At 34.7% G+C, this 13,709-nt stretch overlaps 1 protein-coding gene across 1 annotated transcript in view; it reads right to left on the bottom strand.

Annotated features, from left to right (window-relative positions):
* Positions 1-13,709, bottom strand: part of DNAH8 (dynein axonemal heavy chain 8) — a 141,350-nt gene that overhangs the window by 108,300 nt on the left and 19,341 nt on the right. The window contains 8 exon segments of the mRNA XM_076335551.1: positions 755-951; positions 3,138-3,333; positions 5,933-6,010; positions 6,806-6,916; positions 7,846-7,957; positions 9,060-9,196; positions 10,003-10,122; positions 12,642-12,758. Of these exon segments, the coding sequence (XP_076191666.1) occupies positions 755-951; positions 3,138-3,333; positions 5,933-6,010; positions 6,806-6,916; positions 7,846-7,957; positions 9,060-9,196; positions 10,003-10,122; positions 12,642-12,758 (1,068 nt within the window).

Below are 13,709 nucleotides of genomic sequence, written 5' to 3'. Positions count from 1 at the left end.
TAGAAAAGATAAGAATAGAAAAGTCAATTAAGCCAAGGTTAAATAAAGTAGATATAGAAGCCAACTTTCTTCTACTGAACCCCTAAATTCAAACTCTACATTAAAACTCTATTGTAGAAGGACAGTGTGAAATATTCTGAAGCAGAAGTCCCAGAGACCTCCAATTCCTGGAAACTAACTTTTTATTGCTGTAGTAGATGCTAAATTTTTCTACCACGCTTGAGGATTCAACTTAGAGTTCAAACAACCAAGAATTGAATAAAGGAGTCTTCTTGGAATAGAGAATGAAGAAGTCACTTCCTACAATAACTACAGGAAGGGTGGTGAATAAAAATCTGTATTGAACTCAAAATAAATGCTTTCCATAGAGAAAAGTGCACAATTATCAGCACTGATGCTGTGGGAATTTCTATGGGTTATGGTATACATGTCAGACTGGGGTAGTTTCTTGTGGCCTAAAATCCAGAGTTCCACAAACAAAAATTAAAGCAATTAACAAATGAGGACCAGTTTATCAGTATCTAGAATGGCACAGAAGCAGGAAAAGCCAAACCCCAACACAAAAGTTAGGTAGCATGCTATTACTTCTGCTTAGGAAATATACTACTATTACTACTGAAAGACAAAATAAGAATTTCAGCTGTTAATGTGTTTTCTACATCTTTTTCCTTGATTTTTTTTTCTCAATGTTTTCTGATTTCAAAAGATAAAATTAATGAATAACAGTCCTGTAGGTGATCATCATTAAACTCACCTGAATTTTGGCATCTCTATCTTCTGTCCACAGCACCTTATATTTCTGAAAGTCCTGCAGAACTTCACTAGCTACTTCTCTTATAGAATTCACAGAAGAAGAGAGGAGCACAACTAATTTAGAAATATCTTCATGTTCTGCAACACCTGAGTAAAAATTTCTTAGCTTTCTGACAAGCGCAACATCTTCAACTGCTTCTGTGAAATGGAATTATATATAAATGAATGAACCATTAAAAGTCTGGTTAGAGTTCTCTTTTAAACCTATGCATGCCAAGTTAAGCAATGATGCTGTTCAGTAAGTCTGAATATCCTTCTTCAAATGTCTTTCTGACTGCTTAATATGAAAGTACCAAGTGCTAGTTCAGGCCAGGCTCTATACAGCTAGAGCAAATTCAATCTAGAGTGAATGTTTCCAAATGGAAAGAAAATAGTCTTCTTAATTCACAAATTTTGATTTTTCAACTGTAATTTAAATGTAACTAGAACACGACAAGGCCTCATAAACATTCTGTGTCATTTTATATTTTTTTAAAATTCATATAATTAAAGTTTTTTAATTGTATAAATCCCTTAAAACAGTGTAAGTTTCTTGAACTCAAACATACTTCAAATAAATAACTTCTTGTTATTCTATTTAGTGGTTTCAAAAAAGATGCTAAACTTTGCCAAGTCAGATATTAATGAGCACACAAATAAAGTTTGTCATGTTTTGGAGCTGCACATGTCTTACCAACTGCTAATATCAAAGTCTTTTGAGTCTTTTCTGAAAGAGTTTAGAACTGAATGAAGAAGAACAAAAAGAAAAAAGAAAAAAGGAAAAGAAAAAAGACAACAGAAAAAAAGAAAAAAGAAAAAAGAAAAAAAAAGAAAAAAGAAAAAAGAAAAAAGAAAAAAGAAAAAAGAAAAAAGAAAAAAGAAAAAAGAAAAAAGAAAAAAGAAAAAAGAAAAAAGAAAAAAGAAAAAAGAAAAAAGAAAAAAGAAAAAAAAAGTGAAAGGACAATCTAGAGATTTTCCTAAATCTCTTGCCTCCAAATATGCTTTCAAAGGCAATTTAGACACTGGTAGCTGCTGCCCCAGTTACACTGTTGATGTTGAAACAGGAGCCCTGTCTCCTTTAAGAACTACAAGTAAGCTCAAATGGAAGGAAAATAAAATGCAATTTATCATGTCCCTCCTTCATCTTTGATGAATTGCTGAGACAATCAGAGTCAATATAGACACTGAGACCCCTGAGATCTAATGCGCCCCTTCTGTCATAACAATGCCTGAGCATTTTGAAGCAGATTTAAGAGAATGGAGAAGAAAAATCCACTCTTCCCACCGCACACATTGTTTCATGGCAGGGATTTAATGCAACTCCAAGTTCTCTTTTAGGCTGTAGACCTTTTCAGGGATCTGGTCACTGGAAACAAAGTCTCAGATTGATCCATCCTTGCCGGTGTAGTCCATAGATCTCATTGGCCAAACATTAACATATGCCCCCAGGTGTTGCTGATGAGTAGTTTAAAGGTGATGAAAATGGTTACTTGCTGATGTTGTATTTTGGCACAGCAGAGGAAAAGGCTATGACTGCCTGATGAGGGTAGTCTCCTGCCACCCTGCTTGAAGCCCATTAAAGAGGTTAAAATCATACAAAGCACATTAGTAGAATAAGTCCCAGCTCTGGACTACCAAAGAGAAAAACTTTCCAAGATGTTAAGGAATTTCCAAAGGAATCACAACAAAGATACAACTGTATTGCAGATCACTGGCTCAGCCAAGCAGCTAAGAGAACCAGATGGTAAAAATATATTTAGGCTTTTGTGGATGCTTGCAAAGCATATGGAGAGATGTTTACAAAAAATATTATGGAAAAAAGTATCTGACTAAAATGGATGCAGACCTATCTACAGTATGAATATTCACACGAACAAACACTTGAAGTGTTTTATAATCCATTCTAGGAATACAGCCAATTTTACTGAAATCTAATTATTAAACTAGTTCTTGTACTATCTCAATATTCCAATGAGAGCTAGTCTACAATCACTGTTTATGGTTTCAACTATATCATTATGGCTACATTCCATAGTAATTAGGTAAAAAGATAAATTAACAAGCTTACTTTGCCTCAAATTAAATAGGAGATTCAGAATCTAGCAATTTTTCTAAGATTTTTTTTGCTTATTGTTTCTCAGAGTTCTAACACCTACGTAAGCCTGAAAAGCTATTTCTGAACAATACAGCTAATTAAATCAAAATAAGCCCAACAAATTAATTCAAGATAAGCCACAGTCGGCCTCTTTGAATAAAAGTGAGCTTATTCACAAATATTTATAGATAACATTTTTATTAAAGTAAAAAGTTGAAATAAGTAAAAAAAAAAACCAACCACTACTTACTTTCCCCTTTTTTGGCTATTTTTCCTGGTGATCCAAAGCCTGCTGAAGATACTTGCTGTGTGCCTGATTCTGCTCTTAAACTAGATTTTTGCAAATGTCTCTGTCCCCACTGAGCAATTCCACGACTTACTTCCAATATTAACTGAATCATGCGATTGATGGCTTGCTGTATATCGTCTAAACTAGGAACCATTACCTATTTAAAACAGTTGAAATATTGTTGAAATAAATGCAACTGATTGTCATTTTCTAACACCTCAGTCTTACTCCACTCAGTGAATTGCAGAACTTGCCCCAGAAGAGAAGCTGGAAAATGTAACTCTAAGAGTTTGTCTGGCTCAGAATTGCCTCTAAAGAAACGAAACATACTGTACTGACCTACTATCTATTTGTACAATCATACTGTGGGCAAAATGACAAGCAAGTGTAAAAGTAGATAGATTTACTGGGTTTTTTACAATTATTTTTACAATTCCTACATTTTAAACACCATTTTTATAATGGTTTTTTATAGTCTATGGGAATATATTACAAGCCTTGTTTCCTGCATTCTAGAATCATAAAGCATTAAAAATTGCAGGCCAAGATCCTCCTCTCCGTTGCTCTTAACCATTGGATCCTAAATTCTGTGAGAGAGAATTTTAAGAGGGATGGTCATAAAAATATGTATGGACAGCCCATTTTAAAGAAGATTTACAGCTATATAAGCTCTCCTTCTAAGTGCTTATCTATACATATATTCACACCGTGGGTAATTCCAGGCAAACAAAATCACCTGGATCAAAGTGTCAAAGGTCCTAGTTGAATAAATACTGAATGTTTTTCTAATCCCAAAGGTAGTATTACCTCAAAAGCTTTTGCAAGAGCACAGTGTTTAGTAAATTAATGGAACTCCATGCAGTAGCCCTGGAGATCTCAACTTGTATATTTGGCAAGGATTTTGTATCATAATTCTGAGAGTAATCTAATACCCAAGTCAGAAGAGGAAGAGAACTCATATTCAACTACCAGAGTACGTGATAAAAAGAACTGGAAGGAAAACTAGGATTCTTGATCTGAATCCAGGACAACTAGCAAACAGGATAGAGTCAAAACACAGCCTCTGGTCTGCCATCACCCACACTGTATAAATGCTAGTATGCTCCCTTAGCATAGTTTGGGATGATGCAAAAAAGCACTCTCCCAGAAAAAATTCAGGCACAGTTTGGCACATAAAACATGACAAGGGCTGTTCCTAACACACAGTTTGAATGCAAACTCCTGGATTCAGGAAGAAAAGCATTTACTACTGTGGATACACAACATTTCAGGTCAGCTCACTTTGAGGTCAAAGAACAGCCTCTAGCCTGTTTTATTTAGTAGTACACAAACAGCTGCAAAGTCCCGAACCCAAAACTTTTTGAACTGTATTGGCAGCAATAATGCTAATTGTGACTTTGTCCTGTCCTTGTTTGAAAATAATTCTATGTAGGATAAGGTGGAGTAAAGGTACGTATCAGTTTCTCCAAAATACTGAGCAGGAGGAAGAACCTACCTGAGAGTGATCCAGGAAAGAATAGAAAAACAGCATTTCTTGTTAAACTTCAGAAGAAAGATCACTCTTGGGATACGCTCAATCCTCAAATACAGTCCTTGGAACATCATCTTATAGCTTTCATGTGTAAGCCATTATTTTAAAATGATGAAATCATCCACAGGAGTGCTCAGAACTGGGATATAAACTGCTTAAAAGTGACTCTGATGTTTTAGAAATCAATTTCACAGATTGAGCAGTTGTATGCATAAAAGCAAGGATCTTGCAAAATCCTATTAGCATTAGCAAAGTGGTATTTTACCCAGCATTACTTGATTACTGCCCTGGATCAGCCAAGCATTTCAGAGGACTTGAAAGAAAGAGATGCACTTCCCTTTGCAGTGGGTGGAGCTTGGGGTTTTATGCTTATATAAGTATCAAGGTAAAAATTCTACACTTTGACAGACCTTATATATCACGTGTACATACACAGTGTGAATATACAACAGAATGCCAATATGAACACAGGTTCAATGTCAAAGGAATATCACCCTAGAACAGAACCTTTCTTTCATTATAATTTCATTAATATAAAACTTTTAATCTTTATAGGACAATTGGATAATATTAAGTTACCTTCTCATATATAAAATAAAATACCATACATATTGCTGACACAGAGTTATCTTACTCTACAAAAGGAAAACAAATGCATTTATTAGTTCTTTGCAATCAAGCTGCCTTTTTGTTCTCTGCACACAGAAATCTATAGCTCTTTTCTTGGTTTTGAATCTTCTCATTTCTGTTCAGTGTTCCTCCTTCTGGTCATCTTACTTCCTATTGAGATGACTAAAGCTGAACTGAGCAAAGATAATGTCATTATTTTTCTTCAACAAAGGATTTAAATTACAGAAGGAACAAAACAGTTAAAATAAAAACCAAACATGAAAAATCTATTCCAGCAATGCAACTGCTACACGTGAAGGAGAACTGTAAGCATTCTCCAAAGAACACTGATGAACAGATTGCAATATAATTGCTGAAACACACAAGAACAATAAAAGGCCAGGTTCTGCAAGTACCACTAAGAGAGAAACCAGGAACACTGGGACTGTGAGCACATTTCATCAGTGCTCTCAGCGCACTGAAAGGCCTGAGCAACTGTTCTCCGTTGGAATGGATGCTGGTTCAACAGAAGTGTGCCCACATCCTGCGCTTGGGCAAATGCAGAGATAACTATAAGACAATGTATTTTACTTTACCTATATGACACATAACTTACCACATTGGGAATAGCAAGGTGTACTTCCGCTTTTAGAAAAGAAGCTACCTCTTCAGATTTGCTTGGACGAACAGAAAACTTTGTTCTCCCAAATGTAGTTTTGCTGAAAATAATTTTGAAACATCATAAATACTTCAGCATGAAACCCCCTCAAATTATCTTAGAAATATAATTTTGAGCTACTTTTTCTGGGCAAACCCTCATGGAGAATTTTCACATTAAGTTATTATCTACTTGATAAAACTTACAGAAGCTTCTTGTTTAAAGGGTAAAGATAATCGCCTGAGCTCCATCATTCAGACAAAGGTTACCTTGGATCTAGTCATTACTTTCAGAATTTTTTATCCAGAATATTTTCTGATTCTGGATTTTAATCTCTCAATTTAAGAATGATGGAACTCTGCCAGTGCTTTGAGTAGGGCATAAAAAGGTTTTACTGACCATTTTGTGCAAAAACCTGTCAACAGTAAAAGTTGCTTCATTACATTTTAGATAAATATTCAACAGAACAGGAAAAAAAAATTTCAAAGATGAGAAGCTAGTGCAAAATGATAAATACATGACCTAAATCCACTCAAAACTAAAACCAAAAACTAAAAGCAGAGTGCAAAGTACAATTTCTAAATGCATAGACTATAACTAACAACATAAAGAATTAAAGCATAAAAGCAAAGTGTGGGCCCAAAGCACCACTGCAACAAAAAGTGCATGCTCTCCAGGTTTTGCTTGAGCTAAAAGGGCCAAGAGGTCTGGAACTGTTTGACAAATGATACATATGCATGTATTGTTACATGTGTGAACGTATATTTGTATTATTAACACAGAAATATCTGTGTTCTGATAATACTATTGAAGGAATCTTTCATTTACAACTTACTTTGAAACAAATATCCTTTTTTTAAGACTATCCAAAGACAGTCGGGTGGCTTTCTGGAGGCTGTCTAGCAGCTGGTGACTGAAATAGGCAACCACCTCTTTACATTTCTGTAATAAATAAAATGTACACTATTTAGTATTGTATTCAGACAGGAACCTGAAGATTATTTCAAAAGGTTTTAAGTCAAACTTATTAGTTCTTGTCTGAAGGAATTTACACTGTAAGCTACATGAGAAACACAAGGGGAGAAGTTAGGGGGAAAATAGCTTGTAAGTAAGCAAATAAGTAAAAGCTGCATGAAAAAGAGAACATAGCGTCTGAGGAAATTCAATTTGTCTTATTCAGAGACAGAATACTGGCATCTGGCTGAAGTCTCATACTCCTTCAGAAAAGCTCTCCATATTAAAAAAAAACCTACTGTGAATTATCCAAGAATATTGGTGCATATGTACCCTTTTCAACTAAGAGACAAATACAGTAAAATCTGACTGTACTGGATTAAGAAGAACATAAAATTACAGCAACATGTAATGATCGCTAGCACAAAACAACAGAATGCAACCTTGTAACATTATTGCATTTGTGCTTGCAAGTTTGTGAGTCTTTGTCCTCTACTTCCACTTCCTTTCTCTGCTGAACATGAAGAGATTGTATTCTTCAAGGAAAAGGTACAAAGGTGATCTTTCTTGGTGAAGTTGGAAAAGGAGGATAGAAAGGATGAATGTTTCTGCCCACCCAAGAAGGAAAGCCTGTGTCACAGCTTAGGCACAACATTCTCTCCAAACTTTTACACTTACCACTCACATATCAAGAATTTGTTTAATAAAGGTGATAACGGGAGTAACATGGAATATACTTTTGAAAGCTAAAATCCATCTTAAACTCACTTTGTAGGGAAGCTATTTCATCATTTTTACACGGCATTTGATATCGTCTGTGTGATGTCTTTCTGTAACGCAGATAACCAGCTACCAAAACTCAAGCTACTGTTTACTAATCTGATCAGTCTGAAAAAAATTCCCTTATCACAAAATACCTTTTTAAACTCATCTTCTTTATCATTTCCCTTGCTATTATCACCACGAAGAGCTGCAGAAGTATTCTTTTCTCTCTCCTCTTCATTATTTCCAAACACTATATGTTTTTCTCTTACTGTAAGTTTAAAAAGAATATGTATTTTTTGTTAAATGAACATTGTGTTCTGCTTTGAAGCATGCTGTCCCCCCTCTTTACAGGCAAAATAATATTGCTTTTTATTTTAGTAGTACCTGGATCAGCTAACTGGTTTTATTTCACACCATTTTTTTCACACCAGGAATCTGGTTAAGAGCCCACCCTATAAGCCACAGCCTAACAAACACCATGCACTACAAATATATTATTAAGGATAGGTAGGCAGACATGGATATTTCAGCTGGAAATAGCAAAAAAAAAAAATCAATATAAACAATTTAACAAAATACAGAGAAGTATCTTTTCATCAGGTTTTTCTGGTTGCATCGTATTGAGCTACCTGGAATATTGACCCTGACCATGCCTCTATACCTGGAGGAAACTGAACCCAGAAGGAAAAAATCTTGTGTAAGAAAAGGAGCTCCATTACTGACTAAGCCTCAAAATACATTTTTCCTTAAAACATTTTCTTCCAGCTATAAACTATTTCTCCTATAATGGTACAGGGCCTCCTAAAAATCTTTGTAACACACCCAGAGCAGTGGGAACCAGCCATATTGATCAGCTGTGAGCCTCGTACATTAGCAGTTGAATGTCAATTGACTGTACTAATTTAAACTGACCAGCCTTTACTAGCACTGGTATTTGAGATACAATTCTACTGTGGCAGAAAAGTCACAAAGAGAGGACAGTACCAAATATGTGACATAGCTGAGAAGAGAGGAACACTGTATTTCACTTATAGAGGGGGAAAAAAAAAGTTATAATGAGTGACTAAGAGAAATGGAACTATAACATTCTTCCTCTAGAGCAAATACCTTGGTAATCTAAACAGAAGGACAGAGTTTAATTCTAGAAACTCCACCAATACTGAATTACTTCCATATTTCATAGGCTAGTGGTTTAGTTTAACAGTGGTAAATGAAGGCAGAACTGTGACACAGATGAAACTGTAGTGGGAGGGAGAAGTCTGAAGAAAATTAGCTAAAACAATTCGATTTTGATACATTATAGTTAAATCTACAGGGACAGAAATTTTTATTTAAATATTTAAATATTCAACATCATCTACCTGGCAATACATGTTTTTCTGAGGTTTTCTTAGAATATTTAATTTCATAATTCTTTTCAAATACAGATATTAGTTCTTGAACAGCATCTTCAATGTGCATGCTTTTGTGGTTCAATAACTCAGCACATTCTTTAGTGTAAGTCTGTTAAATAAAAATATCAATGAATTATCTTAGTATCACTGATTATCTTATTACTGTTCCTCTTCATGCAGAGCCAAAACATTTCCCTGAATATTGCATTCTTCAGACTGAGACTATTTCAATGAAACAGCAACATTTTTAAAAGAAAACTGAGAAACCAAACCCAAAATCTTTATTCAAAATTATAAAAAACTTCTGTTATGTTACTACTATATTTTTGATATTTTTAATATAGTGGTAATTATTTTTAGATATCCATTTTTGAAATGCAATGGTATTTTAAAGGGCCAGAAGAAAACCCTGAATATTGAAGGGAGGTCACAGACTGAATCTGAAATTACCTAAATACTCTTTCAACTGTCCTTAACAATTTTATTTACTGGCACTAATTAACTAACTAAATACATTTTTAGCCTCATTTGGAATCAAGAAAACTTTCAAATTCTCAAATATACTTGTTGGAAAGTATTTTTTGCCTTGTCCTTTAAAAAAACAGTTTGGAAAAAAATAGGAAAAAAAAAAGGCTGCATATGTCCAAGTATCTTCATACAAAAAAAATCTCATCTAATTGTAAAGCAGTTAAATAAATAAAAATTATCTATGAAATACTACAGCTTAAGTATCTCAAATACCTAAGAACAAATTTATCTTCATATAAAATATTTTAACCAAAACATTTTAATTTAAAAAATAATTCTGTATTTCTACAGTAAAAAGAATTCTTTTTTAGTTTTATATTAATTTACTAAGGCATTGTTTCTAACATGCTCAAGAATTCAAGTTCGAAGATGTAAAGTGGCACACACCTCATTGCAGGTCAACATATTCTCTACTTTGATAGGACCGTCTACTGGTAAGACAATTAAAAGAGTATGTGATATTTCCTTTAATATTAAATCAATCCGCACTTCACTTAAATCATTAACCTAAAAAGAGAAAATTGTATTAATACTGTACATTTATATTTAAAGCATAATATATTCTCTTTTAGAGAGTTCTAACAGGTATACAATGTTTTGCAGAAAAATAAAAATTGTATCTCTCTACCCAGTTAATGCAAGAATCTTACATAGTAGAAAATCCTCTAAGAAAGTGAATCATAACAGAAAAAAACCCTGGGGTAAAAGCTCCAACAAAAAAAGACCGCAAGATGAGAGAAGCAGAGAAAAAAGGAAGCACAGCAACGCCTCATGAGTTATGATGACTTAGGGTATATTTGCAATGGCTAAATATAGTCTGCTTTTACTGTGAATTATCCTCTTTCTGTATTATCTACAGAGGGATTTTAGGGAGACAAGTACCCTACAAAAAATTTAGTCTTTGTTAACATGTTCCATTGCAGATGTCCTGGTTTCGGTAACCTGGAATATGAGCAATGAAAGAATAGATGCAAGTCGGGAAATTATACAGTTACTATTGCCACAGAAAACAAGAATTCAATTGCTAAAAGTGTATGTATGTAAATCCTGCACAGTGTGATAACACAATTCTAAAAAGATTAGTAGTGTGCACAATTTCATTTCAGGCAGTCCTTTAAAAAACAATTTTGTAATTCTTAAGTATCTGCTGGTTCCATGTTGGGAAACTGAGACATAGGAATCCTTGAGAATGGGAAATCTTTAGAGGAATTTGGTGTTTCCACCTATTTCTTCACAGATTTCTGGTTATCAGCACCGTATCTTAAAATTCACTATATAAGTGAAATTAATTCACAGAGAGTATAAGCCAAAACTACTTCTGCACCGTAACAGTAATGATCTAATTTTTCAATGAGCTTCTCTTGACAGCTCAAAGAGCTGTCCAGTCTTGGAGACTAGATGAATGAGTGACAATGGAAAGAATTATCTCCTATGCCCCGAGAACCTCATCAGAAAGTGGTCCCAAGACTAAGAGTAGCTTCTTTAAACTTGTTTTTCTTCTGTCTTGAAAGTTTAGGAATTGGTGGAAAAGAAGAGAACTCCTGCTCCATGATGTTATCCATGCTAGACTCCTGAAGAATCCTTGCTGTTTTAACAGAAGTTTTAGGCAGACAGGCAGTAATAGTAAGTCAGACCCCAGATCATTCCAGTTATGCAGGATACACTGCTGCTAGATTAAATAAAACAGAGTAACAAAACAAGATACGTTAATATAAGATGATGAGATTCTTGTTCATGATCTTACTGGCCACGTTTCTAGTTGCAAGGCAAGGGGGGGGGCTGCTGTATCTTGCTTGACAGTTTAGTCTTCAGTCCTTCTTTTACTCAACATAGCTTTTCACTGGGTTTTTGATTCTAAATTACAGCATTGTTAGAATTCAGTCAACTGTAGTGAAGTGGCTTTGTCATGGCAGAATCCAAATAAAACTGACTTCTGTCCAATTTTTAATTTTTTATCTGAAATATTCTGCATCTGTGATATCCCATCTTGCTTGTCACAATATCACTCATGCTTCTGTTTTACATCACTTTTTCCCTATTTGTTTACAATATCCCCTTCACCGTAATCAAGGGTCTAACCAAGTTTACATCTTTTTGTATTGATATGGGAGGGGTAAGAAAGTCAGAAATGTACACAACCTACATATTTAAGGAAAATAGAGCGTATCTACAAAAGACGTTTATTTCAGATATACTCAGGTTCAGAGAACTGTTAATTTCTTAAACAGCCAATCTTTTTTTCAGCTTTGGGTTTCAGCAGCAAACAGAGCACTTGATCATAATTACGTTTTTCTGCCATACAGAAACAGAAGTGGATATACCCATCAGTGACTAACAATATCCTACCACAAGAGACACAATTTATGATATTGGTAGGAGAGATCATAGCAATACAGTTCAACCATCAAGCCAGAAGGATGATCTGACTATCAAGGTAAAGTCTTGAGAAGAAAAAGAACCAATACAGGTCCTCAAGCATGTTAATGGACTCAAAAGAATTCAGAAATTATGTGGCAAACACTAAGAGAGGAAAAAAGCACAGACTCAGCACGCAGAGAACTGTGAGGGAAAAGCATGCTCTCCTTCATTATTTTAAGGACTGCACAAACAGGAGGCAGTTTCACACCATGCCTGCTATGAATACAGTTAATGCTAAAAAGTTCTCCACTGGACACTGTTTACATGGAGGTATCTTGTGTGCAACTGCACTCATGGACAAGCACTCAAAGAGAAGCACAGGTTGACTCTGAAAATCAGAATGATAGTCACAGAATCTGAGGACAAGTGGAAATACATTCTACTGCAAGAACGGAAGCAAAGGTCAAATATTTGAAGGTAATAATGGGAGAGAATCATTGAGTATATCATTCTTCAAAAAAAGAACATACATTAATAAGCAAACAAAATTTCTATGTATTTCAAGTGGTACGAAAATAAGTACAGATTAATTTCCAATATGAAGAGCAGCGTACTGGAAATAATTTCTCTAAACTGTCATTTCATTTATATAGTGATCAAGTGCATACCTTTTTCAAAAACTGTTTAAATATATACAGAACTTGATCAGCTTCTTGAAAGAAACTTCCCAGTGTCACAGATGACCAAGTCAACATGGTAAGTCCTTGCCTCAACACAGCTTCCATCTAAGCATAAAAATATAATTTCATAGATTAAAAAAAAAGAAACATAATTTAAAACAAATGCCATTTTTATTAGAATCACTAATGTCACTATGAAAGAAAGAGTTGTGTTTAAGTTTTGCAAGGAAGGTTACAAGTTTTCAAGGAAAACATCAGATAAATTTATGTGATACTGGGGAAGGAGGAGGGTAGTACATACTATAGCCTCTGTCCACAACTGTCAAGTGTACATGCTCAGCAAAAATCTTCCCCTTCCTGTTTTCCCGGATAGTGTCTTTTAGTGGTTCCCACTACTTCCTAAAATTAAAATCAAGTCCACTATTGATCTTACAATTTATTCTTTAATATATATCTTGACCACCCTTAACAGCATAATTACTTGTCTTTCAACCTCATGTATCTATCTAACGACATTTTTCATTCGTCCCTTTTTGAATCACACTGATCCTCTCCAAATTTTGTTATAGCCTCGATGCTAATTTTAAAAATCCTCTCTCCCCTACTATTTCCCTTCCTGAATTCTTGGTTCTCCATGGTCTGTTTCATCTGGATTTGTCACCACCAAGATGTTCAGCATGTAGCTGAAATCAGCTCATTTCCCTGTCACTGTATGATCTACACCAAGGTCCTTCCTTCAGTTGCAGATCCTGTACCTTCGAAGGAGATGGGACTCTGAGGAAAAGGAAATCTTATACTACCGCCAGGCTAGAGAAATCAACCTTTCCAGACTCTCTCGCAGAGCTCCCCTTAAATTTTTGCCTAGCACTCCAAAACTTCTCACTGATTTCCCGGTATACAGACACCACAATTTTAAATTTTGCCATTCCCATCATTCTTGAAGTGACAGAAACTTAATTTTGCTTAATTGCTGAGAAACTTTGAACTGATTCCACTCCTATTTAATTTTAAATAGCCACCTATCATATCTGCTCTTTCATCTTGGCATTTACCAAG

This window comes from Aptenodytes patagonicus, chromosome 3, assembly GCF_965638725.1.
Source record: "Aptenodytes patagonicus chromosome 3, bAptPat1.pri.cur, whole genome shotgun sequence".
Classification (NCBI taxonomy): domain Eukaryota; kingdom Metazoa; phylum Chordata; class Aves; order Sphenisciformes; family Spheniscidae; genus Aptenodytes; species Aptenodytes patagonicus.
This window is presented reverse-complemented; position numbering and strand designations above follow the sequence as displayed.